The sequence below is a fragment of the Cydia splendana genome, chromosome 4 (genome assembly GCF_910591565.1).
Source record: "Cydia splendana chromosome 4, ilCydSple1.2, whole genome shotgun sequence".
NCBI classification, from domain to species: domain Eukaryota; kingdom Metazoa; phylum Arthropoda; class Insecta; order Lepidoptera; family Tortricidae; genus Cydia; species Cydia splendana.
This window is the reverse complement of record NC_085963.1, coordinates 24384533-24400085: the sequence shown is the minus strand read 5'-3', so window position 1 is coordinate 24400085 and position 15553 is coordinate 24384533. Positions and strand designations below refer to the sequence as shown.

The 15553-nt window shown below is 37.2% G+C and overlaps 1 protein-coding gene across 1 annotated transcript in view; it reads left to right on the top strand.

The window, feature by feature from the left end:
• The window catches only part of LOC134790181 (uncharacterized MFS-type transporter C09D4.1), a 55488-nt gene that overhangs the window by 30048 nt on the left and 9887 nt on the right, over window positions 1–15553 (top strand). The window contains exons 2-3 of the mRNA XM_063761001.1: window positions 5817–5945; window positions 7279–7374. Coding sequence (XP_063617071.1) covers window positions 5817–5945; window positions 7279–7374 — 225 coding nt within the window. The remainder of the gene's footprint in view (window positions 1–5816; window positions 5946–7278; window positions 7375–15553) is intronic.

The following is a 15553-nucleotide window of genomic DNA, read 5'->3' as shown; positions in this document are numbered from 1 at the left end:
CGTGATGGGTCTGTAGTTCTTCAGTAGGCTGTTATCACCTTTTTTGAAAAACAGCACCACCTCGCCTCTATAGTATGTCAGTATATATAGACATTATTAATATTATTTAAAATAAACCCCTTATAAACCGCAAACAATTTGAATGAATGACATAAATTGACAACTGACTTTTAGCTTTTTTTTTAATCATAGACAATTGGTGATACAACAACGAAATAACTGTCAACAATTTTTGGCTAGCCAGACTCTATTTCATTGTATTAAAGCGGCAATAAACTGTGCGGGAATTCGCATGCGAGTTTAGTTATGCCTGCATGCTGTACACACTTGTCGAGAGAACCCGCGACAGGCAGAGAACGAGTTTGAACTTACGAGTATGGTAGATAATTTTATTTCACAATTTTTTTACTGTTGAATTGTTTTGTTATTAGTTTTACCGGGCAAAGCCTCAAGGTAAAGTAATGATTTTAGAAAAACTGACTTCACAAAGTAGAAAATAAAATAAGCAATATCTGAACACGCACTCTAACGCCTTGACAATAGAGGCGTGCTCAGATATTTGTGAGCACCTCGGCCGCTCCGATATATCTGATGGCCACTGTACTAAACAGATGTCTTAAATATTTATTTTCCTAATCCCTTCAGAGATTGGTGATTTGGTTGCATTCGGGGCGATTGACCTTTATCACAGCTTATAATGTCGTATATTTTATCATTATAATTTTATTATTACCTAAACATAAATAGCATTTTTTCGAACAATTTAAGAGCCCATCAACGTGCACACTAGCGCCACAGCTAAATAATCGTGATTATTTAAATTTAACGAAAGATATTGAAAAAAAGGGGGCCGCTACGTACTGTATTTTGTATTTTTAAGTAGGTACTTTTTGAATACATTAGACTAGTTTTTATGTTGCTGGATTCGTCAATCTATGCGTCCAAAGTCCGTTTCGACTTTGTTTTTGTATTTTTGTACCGTTTTTGTATTGAGTTCCTAGATCGACGAAACCAGCAACATAAAAACTACTTTGATGTATTCAAAAGGTACTTGAATACATAATACAGTACGTAGCGACCCCCTTTTTTCAATATCTTTCGTTAAATTTAAATAATCACGATTATTTATCGTGGCGCTAGTGTGCACGTTGATGGGCTCTTAATCAGTATAGCCCTTGCTACACGGTCGCCGACAAGCCTTCTAACCGTCTGACCTTGGTCTGTCCTTGGTCAGTTTTGCTCAAATTTTGTTGGAAACAACTGTCTACACGGTCCGGGACGGACCAAGGCCACGCGGTCTGAAGGCTTGTCGGCGACCGTGTAGCAAGGGCTTATCGCGGTAATCGGTAGTCGGTATCCATATTGCCATTTCCTGATATCCCGCGGTGTGGCAACCAAAACGCTAATCGCGCCTAAGGGCCGGTACAGACGGACTGCAATTTGTATGGAAACTGCACGCCCACTGCCCACCAACTGCAACGTCGGCGTGCAGTTCCCATACAAATTGCAGTCGCCGTCTGTATCGACCCTAATAATGGGAGCAAAGTGACTGGGTATATATTAATGATGGACAGGAGGCTAATTCGAACATACATTCAGATATCAAAATGATTGTAGTATGTTATCATTCGCGCGTGCATTTATTTATTTATACATATATAACAAAATCTTTCAAATACAAAATGGATTTTATTGACCTGTAAAGTGATTTATATATTTTTATAATTTCCGCCAGAGTATTTATTGGGAAAATTACGAAGTGGTACAGTCACCTGCAATAATGTTATACAACGAAGGCCGCAAAAATATCTGACACGATCTTATTTTATTTGTAGAGCCATAAGAGCGTGTCACATATGTATTTATGCGGCCTTCGAAGAGTAACATATTGCAGGTACATATTCATACACGAGAATAAAAAAAATTTATAATCGAAATTACACGTTACATATTACAAAATTATACCTATGATTACGAGTATCTACGTAAACGTTTATCTCGCTTGTAATCTCCAGTTTATTTAACCGTAATTGTCAACAGACGTAGATTATATCCATAATTAAGGAATTCGCGATGTTCATTTCCTTGTTTTTCTTAAAATAATGCGAGTCATTCAGAATTTGATTAACAATTTAGAACTTGATAAAATTGCTAATGTCCAAGAACGAAATATTTACAAATCTCCAAATCAAATCTCGCAATACTGCCTAGGCTGAACGATTGCGGGCCACTTTAAGTTTAATATGAAATCATTTATTTACATACAAGATATATACAGTGCATGGTACTAAACGAAATTATTTGAGTTTTAGTCGCGCGATCTAGACATTAGCCGGCCTAGGCTGGCAAATGAATAATTATTTTTTATGGTGTATACGCTGTCAAATTAAGTGCCTATTTATAATTTTGATTAAAATCTCTCGGCGTAACATGATAAATCAATAAAGTTAATAATTAACAAGTAAAAAGTTTGAAAATCTTTAATTCGGCTAATCAAACCAGTTATACGGACTAATCGATTGACTTATTTGTTTAATCTAAAATCACAATTAACTCTAACTTTCCGCTTTGCCGTAGTAAAGTGAAAACAAATAAGTCAAATGAAAAGAAGGATTTACAGCAAATATATCCCCGCTTTTAAGTCCAAAGTGCTCTTTCACAGAATATTGTTCGCACCTCCGCCATTTCATTAGGCAAAGTGGTTTTATAGCTCGGAAATGGTCCTTGCAGTGCCGCTGCTGCTGCCATTGCCATTTATATTCAGTTATTTCATTCCGGTTGTCGTATGAAATATAGCCTTGGGAATTGTTTATTTATTTTATTTTTCAGTGTTACTATTTATAATATGACGAATAGCGCGACGAAAGGGGTAAACCGGTTTTTTTTAAGTGTATCTGAACCGAACTTATAGACGAAACTAATGATCCGGCCGACTAATCGGCCATCCGAGCGCCGATTAGTCGGCTAGTCGGCCAAATCAATAGACGGTACATCACTAGTTATTTGCATTCCATGAGTGCTTGAGTAACCACGAAATAAGTAATACACACAGCAATACTTATGCCTTTTATAAGGTCCACCGACGGACAGTTAACAGTGTGGGCGACGATACCAAAGATAATTGATTGTAATACAGAGGTAAAGTCTGAGATTAAAACCTGCCCCTCAGTTTGATATCTAAAACAGATGGCGCTGTACTCCGCCATAATTACGTTTTGCGGTCACTGAATTGTCAAACGTCAACTTAATACTATCACACTATCAGAGTTACCGCAATATGTCCCACAAACAAGTATTAAAATTATAAAACCTTAATGATTATGAATTATATACGAAAAATACTCGACAGGAAAAAATAAACAAAATGAAAATTATATTGTTCCGCTATTATTATAAATGCTGACGGGTTTTTTTTAACAAAAACATAATATGTAATAATTTGACGGCGTACGTAGGCATCATGAAAATAATTATTTTAATGATGCGTTAGGTAGGTACTTCGAAATAATTGCAATTATTCGCTACTTAAAAATGATTGCAATTATTTGAGCTAAGTATAAAATATATTGCCATAAAATATTTAAAATTTCGTAATCGTGTAGGTATAATCTATTTGAATGATGTAATTTTAATAATTTTAGCCATTAAAAAATATATTTATACCAACGTGCGCATGTAACTATTAGGGAAAATAATAAGAATGGAAATAATAGTTTTGATAGATTCATGGTTAGTTTCACTAGACTTACCTATAATTATGATATTAATAAGATGCATATGTAACAGCGTCGAAATATAGGGAGCTCTAAAACACTATAAAAGGTAATCACGGTCCATATCCCGGTCGATATACTTAAGTTTAGAAGAATAGAAATAATGTAATTTAAAGGCTTGGCAAAACTATCTATTAGTCCCCGATTATGCCAACTTTGCAGCTGGCATTGTCCATACACAAGTACATAATATAATTATACATTGTATATTATGTGAGCGCCATACTTGTCTTAGCATTAGAACTTGATGTGAATACTTATAACTCATTCAATTTGTTTCAAACAAGTATCAGAATAAACCTCTTAGTCTAGGTTCAACCGTAACTTTAAAATATTCCACTCAAATTCAATAAATCAAATCCCCTTGATATTCAGGAAAGCATACCTTGCTAAATCCACGTCAAATAGTATCGGGCGGAAACCGGCAACTTTCCGGCTTAGAGCCGAAATTGATTGCTTTCGTGACGCAATAATGGGTTCATTAGTGGCTCGGCGCTCCACTAAGTACGCAAAGTTTGGGATTCTTGGCGCGGATAAAAGTTTATTATTAAAGGAGTATTGGAGCTAAATTTTATACCTATCGATTTTTAATGCGCATGATTGCATATAGGATTGACTAACATAGGCTCAACGGGATAGGTAACGAAAAATCTGTTTTTTTTTTTAGAAGATCCGAAACATGTTTTGTTCCGAAAGATTATTATTATAACTGTTATAATTTAATCCTTATATTAAGTTATGCTCTTATGTTTGTTCATTATTAAATCCTATCTTATATTACTATTAATACTTACTCATTTGTTGATTTTAGGATTTATTTATTGTTTCATTATATTAATGCACACACTAACTGCAACGATTTAATAATAAATATACGATTAATAGAATTAAAATGAATTTAAAGGAATAACACAAAATTAAATCACTTTAAACCCTGACCTAAAAAAAGGACGTACAGTATCCCTAGCCTTGTCATTGGATTGGATACATTTTAAGCGATCGTAAAAAGTCTAGTTCATATCAAATATTAAAAAAATAATTATCAAAATCGAACATCTCTGTAAAAAGTTATGCGTGGTCATACATAAAAAAAAAAAAATATACGCGTCGACTTGAGAACCTCCTCCTTTTTTTTTTTTCGTCGGTTGAAAATCCGACGTTATTTTACGCATATCTGCTTCCCATAGCCGTTTGAAAGCCGCTAAAACGAATTGCAAGATCTAATAAAATGGTGAAGTGCACCACTAATGCAGCCAAGTTCACAAAACGTTTAAACTACACTGATAAAATCCCTACCTTACTGCTTGACTGCTAAACGCTTGACATCTCAGAGAGATCGGATATCAATTTATCCTGGACCGTAGATATATGGTTGATAACTTTTGTCAATAGCCACCATGCACTCAACCACTTTATTGAATTGAGATTGGCTTTAATCTACTTTCATTGAATCTCACCTTGTCTTCACATACGGCTTCTAACTCTGTTATCTATGTTAAAGGCTAAAAATATAAATAAGTATTTAAAAACAACTATATTAGATACCATGCATAACCTAAGTCTTCTTCTTCCTGCCCTTATCCCACGTTATGTGGGGTCGGCACAACATTCTTTTCTCCCCATTTCTCTTCTCTATCTTTCGTCACCTCAGCACTCACTCCTTTCTTTCTCATATCTTTTTTCACACAATCTATCGATCGTTTTTTGGATCTACCATCCGCTCTCCGTCCACCAACATTCATCCCTAACATATTTTGAATATATGGCTATCATCCTTCCTCATTACATGCCCATACCTCGCTAATCTACTATTCCCCATCTTCTCCGTTGCCGGTGCTACTTTCAAACTTCCTCTTATATACTCATTCTTAATCCGATCCTTTCTCGTCACTCCAAGTATTGATTTGTTAATTCATTGATAACTTATAAGAAACTAATTGGGTTCAAATCGACGGCCTCTGGTTTGAAAGCCACACAGAACCGTCTTCATCTTTATCAGACATTTATTTTCTCTTTCTAACACCCCTCCTTCTTTGTCTCCAGGGTCTCCGCGTGACAACAATCATCGGATCCTTCGGAACATGTCTGGGCGCGTGGCTCAAGGTGTTCTCCGTGCCTCAGGACATGTTCTGGCTGGGCTTCACGGGGCAGACCATTGTGGCTATCTCACAGGTATTCACTCAGCTCTGTTTCTTTATCCCAGAAACTAAATTAACATTTTCTTCATCGGCCAATTATCTACCCAACCATCCTGCAACAAGGCGGGACAACGAGGCGGGAGTCAATTTAATGACGACATTACGCTGAAGTAGATGGCCTGCGCCGCCTCCATCCGTCAGTTTTTGCGTCTCAATACTATTCTCAACAATAGTGTAGAGTTGGTCCTGGTAACTTGCAGGGGATTTGATAGCACAGATTGTGTCATAATTTCATATACACTTCTTCCACGCTCTGTGCTATCAAACTCAGTGCAGAGTGAGCTTGGACCAACTTTGCTAGCCATTACCGGCTTTGAACTATCTATTGGACCATTTCCCATAAGGCATATACCAGAGTACGCACCAGATTTCGTGAATCAAGCTATAGTAAGAAATATACAGTATAAATTCTTCTCTCTACCTATGCTCCACTGAAAAGCAACTTTTACCAAATTATAAGGATGTTCAGTGGTAGTCTCACTACCGAAAAGACGTTAGACTATCATAGCATTATTTTTCTTCTATAGTCGGTGTGGTGAAAACCGGCATAAAAAATGTTGGTAGGGAAAACCGTCATAGGGCAACCAAGAACTCTCTTAAGTGTATTATGTGGTTCGCTCAGACACACAGGCCTATTCGGATTTCGAGATAATCACAAGATCTTGAGACGATTTAGAGATCAACTAGATCTACATTAGATATCGACTAGATGTGACTTGGATATCTAAGGCATAACTTATCGAAATCGTTCAAGAGGACCTCCAGAGTCGCGGAAACGTCAAATTTGACATATCTATCTTACAAATATCTTTAAATTATCCGTATCGTAACTTGTTGAAGTCTAGTAGAAATCTAATTCATTTTCCGAATCGAGCCGACAGTCAGAAAGGAAGTGCCTCGCTCCTTGTGCTCTATCGACCTTTTGTAAGTGGAATATATGAGTTGCTTAACTTCAAACTCGGTTAAATCCATCTGTCAGATTATGCGATTTTGGTATTAAGAAAAGGTAATAGGGTAGATATTTGCTGAGAGGGTCGAATGGATTTACCCGAGTTTGAAGTTAAGCGACACATATGTACAATCACTACACGGAATTGTTATGCCAATATTAGGGTTCTTGCTAAATTGGAAATTCTGTTGTAAATATTAAACAACCAATTTAGCTAGGACCCTAAATGGCGCAATAATCGCGGAACGTGATAGCACAAAGAGTTCAAAGCGGCGAAAGAGCCTGTAGATGATCTTACCCATATTGACCTTAATTATGAATGGCAGAGCAACGCCTGATTCAATAAATTGTATCACAGGTGTTCATCCTGAACGTGCCCCCTCGGTTGGCTGCGGTGTGGTTCGGGGCTGATCAGGTGTCATTGGCCTGCAGTATTGGAGTTTTCGGAAATCAGGTAAGTTCATCATCATTTATTGGATATTAGATAGCTAGTTTAACCTTACCTTTTAAATTTGCGAGCTGGCCAAAACTTTTATTAATAATTAGTATGAAAATATCTAGCAATAGGTACTTACTTATATACTGTTGTGGCTCTGTTGTGGTGCGACGACCCGAAGCGGATCTTGGCCTCCGACCCCAAAGACCGTCATACTTCCCTCCAAAGCCTCCAAAACCTCCGTCGCTAAGGTCTTTTTGCACTTCATCTCTCCAGCGGTACCTAGGACGTTCCGACGGTATTTGGAGACTGGCGGCTTTCATTTCTCCAATGATGTTCGGCTCGGACATCAGATCTATACAATAGAATAGAGCAATTTGTACTAATGGATAAAATTCCGATGGTTTTTGCAAGGATATATTTTTATTTACTTGAGTAAGCATTAAATCTATAAATGTAGATTTTATTGCATAGCGCTTCTTGGATAGGAAGACGATCATGAAATACTTGAAATAAAACTTTAATAGACTTATATCAACCGGGATATGGACTGTGATTTTGTATTGTCATGGTCCATATACCGGTCGATATAAGTCTAAGTGAAACCACGGTGAAACTAACCATGAATCATTCAAAACTAATCCATTAATATATTCGATATAATCCGTTTCAATAGTTTTATTTCATGAGTAACTATCACGGTAACCGAAGACAATATTAATCATTCAAAACTGTTAGAGTCTGTGCGGAAAGAGAAGAGTCAGGAAATGTAGGGGAGGCCATACATTCTACGACTCTTCTCTTTCCGCACAGACCCTAAAACTTTTTTTCCATCGGGGATAAAAAAAACTGTCTCTCGTGATTTCACGGAACGTATATTTTTTCGACGTTAATCCTATAAAGAGCTGGGCGCCATTTTTACGCTATTCACATTTCACATTGTATTAAATGCCGACAGTAAAGTAACTGTATTAAGTGCTGTCACTGTCAGTAATATATACGAGTATACTAATGTAAGAATACAGCGGTATAACAAGATTAAGTATTATAATTTTGAGAATAGTTCCGTATATATGTACATGATAACTTCAAAACTTACGTGACAAATAGTTTTAGTTAAGACAATATATTACAAAATTCTCTACGTATCGTAATGTTACTTTACATCTCTAACAGTTTGAAATGGATTTAAATGTCCCTTTCGCTGCTGAAGTATCTTAGTACCTACTTATTAAATGGACGAAGTTGAAGGTATTCGGAGTGTTAATGGTTCCTTAAAATCTAAATTTAGGCTCCCTTACAGAGTACCTAAGCCTTTTTAATTAATTACTTAGGATCATTTGTATTAAACTGTCTATATTTAATCTTACTTGTACAGTCGACGTCAAAGATATGTTTACACTTTTGCACCTTACTCCTTTGTAATAAGGCGAAAAATGTAAACATATTATATTTGACGTCGACTGTAGGTATGAAACATTTTAAGGTTACGTTCGGATCTCAACTGCAGCTGCATTACCGTTGCGGTGACGTTGTTGCCGTCGCTGTACAAACAGCAACACTCTTAACTGTACATCGGTGGACCTTATTACGTTATTACAAATGGCATAATGTCCACCGATGTACAGTTAACAGTGTGAGCGATGGTATCTGTAAATTTTTATTGGTAAGATAAGATCATTTTATATGTAAAAGAAAAAAAATATTTTTTAAACAAGCAGATACGTCTGCGAGCGATATTCCAAATTTTATATTAATGGAACAAATGGAAAAATTTACGCTTCCGGCAGGACAACCCGCAACCTTCGCAATCCGTGCGTTAGCTCTAACCAATTAAGCTACGGAAGCCTACGAGAACTGTCCAGAACGCACGGATTGCGAAGGTTGCGGGTTAAAGTCCTGCCGGAAGCGTACATTTTTTTTATTTTTTTCCTTTAATATAAAATTTGTAAAAGACAAGTTTATTATTATATTAGATTATATATTATATCACAAAATCAAGTTTTCAGTAACCTCTGTTTAAGTTCAGAAATGGTGTGAATCAATTGAAAAACTGTAGCCATCTATTTCAAACCCGTATTCTTAAACAGTCATTGAACGTTGCTGAAACACCTTTAGAATTTAAATTGAAAGAAGTTTGCGACTGTTCCAAGTTTGTTTTAGGGGAAGTTTAATCGAAATTTGGTCATCAGGACGATTTTGCTTTTAAAAATTGATAAAGTTTTGACCTCTTATTTTGATAAGACCTTTATGTCTATCATCAGTTTTGACATTGACATACACGCTCACGTCTACGTAACTTACTTTCTATGCATCTCGCTCGTACTCGCAAATTAGTGCAAGCGAGATGTACAGAAAGTAAATTACGTAGACGTGAGCGTTATGTCAATGTCAATGTCAAAACTGGTGGTAGACGTACTTAAGTCTGCGTTTCAGTATCTCACGTGCATAAATAATTGCGAGAGAGATGCCATAATAGATGGTATATACCTGATTGCATTTATGTAGAGTTGACATATAATATTATGAAAAAAAAAATATATCCCGACAAAAGTCCCGGACATCACACAAATAATCTTAACATTCCATTTCTTCAAAAATCCGCCTCTTAAATCCCTTATTACAAAACCTTCGTGGGTCATTACTTACCCCTCGCTCGCCACAATACGCTGTAGATTTTGCTCTGTCTTAGCTAGTTTGAAGTGGTTAGATTTTAGATAAATTGTACTGGATAACTATAAAAGGAATATTTGGTTACTTTGTCTTAACACATTCACTGCCCCCAACGCACATGTGCGTTCACCGTCATACAAGTTTGTTCCTAGGCCACGCCCCCTGGCAGTGAATGCGTTAATGAGTTTACGTCTTGTCAAAGTTTGAGTTATCGAGGTCCCACTATATTACGCTTTAATAATAGAGGCGTGGAAGGTCTAATATATGCTTCATAATTCATAATGCGGGATCTTGTGGGCTATAATCTAATTTATACGTCCGTCCAATACATAGAGAAAATTACTTCCACAGAGATTTGCGACATTTACGTCACGCAAGCGGGGCTCAAGGAAAACGCCAATTACTTAAGTATTTGTTGACCTAGTCCTGCCAGACGTAGATAAGAGCTTGCACAGAATTAGAGGCCCTAATACAATCTTTTAGATTTCTTTGTTCTCACTTTTATTCACTGATGAATCCTTATTTTTTGGTTCTGCTACGTTTTAGTTTTAGTCTTTTACCAGGCTTCACTGAAAATCAGCGTCACGTTGTGTGTCCTAGGATACACAACGTGACAAGAAGCTGAGTGAGGACCGTTTGGCACAAATATTTATGTTCTAAATTAATTTTAGTTTTGTGTTATTTCTTATACTAATACCTACCTATTTAAACATTTCTTATTCTTATTCTTTATACGAGTAATAGCTAAAATCCTCTGAGGTTAGGCAGATAACTTTAATCCTTCAAAACCGTAAAGACGACAGTAGAGTTAGACCAAGCTAACTCTTCAGCGCAATAATTTGACAACTATTTAAAAAAATATATGGCAATGATTCCTAGCTGTTACGAAACGCTGGTATCTTTATTGTCAGATTGCTTTAATTTAAACATTCGTTGGGTTTGGTAATAAATATGTATGAAATTATCCATATGGAGTGTGGGAGTTACTTGTCCACATGCTGATAAACTATTATAAGTATTACTTTTTCTGTGGTGTTGTCACGTACTGATTTTAAAAACCTACTTTTTATCGATCGCTGCAAAGTTAGATTGGTCCATCCATCTTCTTCAACCTAGCGTTTTCTCGGCCCAGCACCAAGATCCGCTCCATCCATAACAACATCCACTTGGACCCTTTTATCGCGCTCGGTCCATCTTAACAACTATCAATAAGGACTTTTAATTAAAAGAATTTTATTAAATTAATTTATTTTAAGCAGAAACGTCTGCACAGTGGCGTAGCTAGGCGTGGGCGAAGTGGGCCATCGCCTACGGCCTGGCGCCCCAAGGCGGGCCTCGCGCGAGGCGCCTTCGGGCACAGTGAAAGAAAAGGGCCTCGCAGATGCGACTTCACCCACGGCTAGATTAGTTCACGCTACGCTACTGCATCTGCAAAAGATACCACAATGCTTAGAAAAGAAAATCAACTCACTGTCTCGGACGAGACTCGAACTCGCGACTTCAGAACACCATCCCGCCGCTCTACCAACTAATCTACCACGCACCTTAGAATGCCGCTAGCATCTACCATAAGAGTAATAAAAACACTTCTTAAATAACATTTTTATGCTTTGCGTGTTTGAGTGAAAGATAATATAATGTTTTTTTTCGAAATCCGTTGGTTATGTATTGTACAAAACACAAAACACAAATGTATGGGTTATTGATATTTATTAGAGGAAACCAGCTTGTTTCGCTGTTTTTCCTCTGTTATTATATCTGAGGAAAGACGGCCGATATCAGGTAATAAGGCAATATTGGCTTATTTGCCGTAATTTATTTTCTGCTGGGTTATATTATGGTTGTTATAAAATAAGATTTAATACGAGTACAAGGAAATAATAAATAAATTGATTGGCCTATTAATTATATCTCAGAAATACAGTCAGCAACATAACGAAGAAGTTTTTCGTGTAAGAAGAGAAGACAGGTTGGAAGAGTAAATAGGTACAGTCGCCATCAGATATATCGGAGGGGCCAAGATGCTCACAAATATCTAAACACGCATTATTGTCAGGGCGTTAAGTGCGTGTTCAGATAGTTTTGAGCACCTCGGCCTCTCAGAGAAATCTGATGGCTATTAATTAATACGAGAGTAATAATTAATAAGTAGCCACAGAAAAGACTCTGTCTGCCCATGACTGGACAGACAGTCTTCTGTTTTTTTTTTCTCCAGGCATGGACAGTAAAGGGCCATTTCTTAACACATTCACTGCCCCCAACGCATATATGCATCCACCGTCATACAAGTTTGTAGTACCTAGGCCATGCTCCCTAGCAGTAAATGCGTTAACAGACAGAAATTAATGAAATTAAACATCGAACTCAAGCAGCTCTATAACTCTTGCTTAACCTTTTCGAGGCCGTGTCAAACACAAAAGCTGTCACTCATACGCCTCGTCACCGAAGTGTCAAAACTGAAATTGAACTTTATGCATATGCACGTAGGTCTATGTTGCTCTGTGGTCAGTGACGGATTAATCCGTCGTTGGCGTGGACCTGCGGTTCGGATATATCCGTCGTTGGCGTCGAAAAGGTTATGGTAAAATGTTACCAGGTTTCATATCGGTGCCGCATCCATTAGAGGGGTGTTTAATAATATCCAGACTTAGAGTCGAAAAAACTGATTCTATACTCGAACACTTGAATCTTTCTCGATAAAAGATAGAGTCTAAGAATTACAAGTCAAACAAGCCAAGGACAACTAACAAAGTGTGATGGACTTGTGAGTTGTGCTACCATCCGTGTAGCATTTATTTTGTGTAGGAGACGGATGAGCCGAAGGGGACGGGAAGAAACCAATATCATCCTTTTAGATAAACAACTCAAGAATAGCTCGGAAGTATTGGGTCTTTAGAGGCAAGGCTATTCTTAAAAGGTTGTTTTCGTAAAACCTTTCAAGCGCGCGGTTGTTTTATGTGATAAACTTAGGGGGCCCACAGATTACCAGTTCGCCGGACGATCGGAACAGTCACCTTTTGCGTTTAACTGACAGGCTGATATCGCCCGGCGAACTGGTAATCTGTGGGCCTCTTTAGCGTCTAACGCAATCGATGCGCGATGCCGCACACCCATTTCTAATAAATCAGATAATCTAATGACAGTAATGACCTCTCGTTTCGGAGTCCATGATCTTCATGATCGCTGAACCAAAATAGGTAGTTAGTTAGTCAGTTATTGACCGCAAATCGTTTTACGCTGCAAACGCAGCGATAAACGCATTATCATTTTCCCCACATTTCGTGATTATCATTTCCTATATTTGTTTATTTAAGGTTAAAGGGTCAGAAATGCACATTTTATGGGCCCTTGGAGTTGCGGGCATCCTTAGGCTACGGTGACCACTTAACATCAGGTGGGCCGTATGCTTGTTTCCCACTGATGTGGTATAAAAAAATACAAATAGTTTTATTGCCGGTACAGACGGACTGCAACCCAACTGCAACTTGTATGGAAACTGCAAGCCGAAGTTGCAGTTGTCTACTAACTAACTATACATATTTGTGACTAATCAGTTTCCCCACCCGGTGTTGCCTGTATACGGAACAATAAAATTGTCATGCAGTCGTCAGTAAATCACGGAGTACAATTGGACGTGTGATTCTCGCGATTATCCAATTGTAGTGAGCGGTGGGGCGCGTGACGATTGGATCATGAGGATATGTACGCATACGCTGAGCGTTCTTTTGAAAAATAGGTCACCATAGACTCGTACCTGCCGTCAAATGATGGTCCCTATGACAGTTCTTTCAATTCTCTTTTGGTCGGGCTTGTTTAAAAATAAATATCTCGGAGACCGAGCTTTGCTCGGAAAACATAAAAACTCAAAAATTCGCGTTTTCCCAGAGATAAGACCTAGATCGATTTATCGCTCCCGAAAACCCCATATAGCAAATTTCATCGAAATCGTTAGAGCCGTTTCCGAGATCCCCGAAATATACCTATAGATATACAAGAATTGCTCGTTTAATTTAAAAACAAGAATTGCTCGTTTAAAGGTAGAAGATTATTGAATTTACCATATTTTTATTACGTAAATGTTACATTTCCAAATAAAATAAGAAAAACAAATAATTATATTGATCTATGAACTCAAGTTAGCACAATTCATCGTGCGTTGTCCGCTTTTTAACAAGCTTTTATTAGTACGGCTACCACCAGTTTTGACATTGACAGATTAGGTCGCGTCTACGTAAATTACTTTCTATACATCTCGCTTGCACTAATATGCGAGTACGAGCGAGATGCATAGAAAGTAAGTTACTTAAACGTGAGTGAATATGTCAATGTTAAAACTGGTGGTAGTGCTTTAGGTCGACCTGTATGTATGTAACTAACCATGTAATGGAATCTAAGGTAACTAATTTAACCATCTTCCAAGGATCGTAGCGTCATGAAAATTGGCAGCTGTATGTAGTTCTGATGACAATACAATAATATGGTACTGTCGAACTGATCTGATGATGGAAACATGAGGTGGCCATAGAAACTCTGTGATGAAACAACGCAACCTAATTGTGTTAGGGGTTATTAGAATTGTCTCGATGAGTATTAGTTGTCTGTCGTAAGAAAAGTACAGTCAGCGGTAAAAGCTTGTACCAAAAATGAATTTTTTGCCATAAACTTATTGTTATTGTGTAAAAGTTTGCTGCGTAAAACATATACCATTCAACTTATTAAATCCTCTTAACTCGCATGCATGGTCGGTTAGAGTGTTGCTTTTAAACCTTCCGCATACTAAATATTTATTTTTACTTCCTTATCCGCATTCATACTTCATTTTATTTCCTGGCTTATTCATTTCGGGGTCTTGTAATCTTATTGCACGTTAATATAGTAACAGCACCAGTCATGGGACATTTAAGAGGAAATTTGGAGTATTTATGATATTTCCCTTGTACATGTAAACTCTCTCCGCTTAGCGTGTTAAAAGATGAAAGTCCTATCCGCCTTTCATGTTTTAGGCGTGTTGTATCAAAGATACTGCAATGAGTTTCCACATAATTAACAAATTAAAACTATGCTTTTTTTCTCCAGTCATGGACACCAAAGCTCCAGTAATGGGCCCCCGGTAATGGACGTGGATCCAGTAATGGCCCCCCTATAATGGACATTGCTCTATCAGTATAAAATATTGAAATGGGGAATAAGTTATGGCAAAAAAATCAATTTTTGGTATATGCATTTATCCCTGAATGTATTTTTCTTTCCACAGCCAATTATTATTGTATTAGATTCATCGAGACAATTCTAATATACCCAAACACAATTAGTTAGGGTTTATTGCGATAAAGTTCCCATGGCCACCTCCTGTCTCCATCATCAGATCAAGTCCATGTTATCATAATATTGCATTATCATCCGATTTGCATATTTAATTACGTACTTACACAAAATTTCAACTTAACAGGAAATCGAAAAGTGGGTCAAATTCAGCTACCAAGATTTGACCCACACTAACTAACAAGGCAAGTTAAATAAAAGT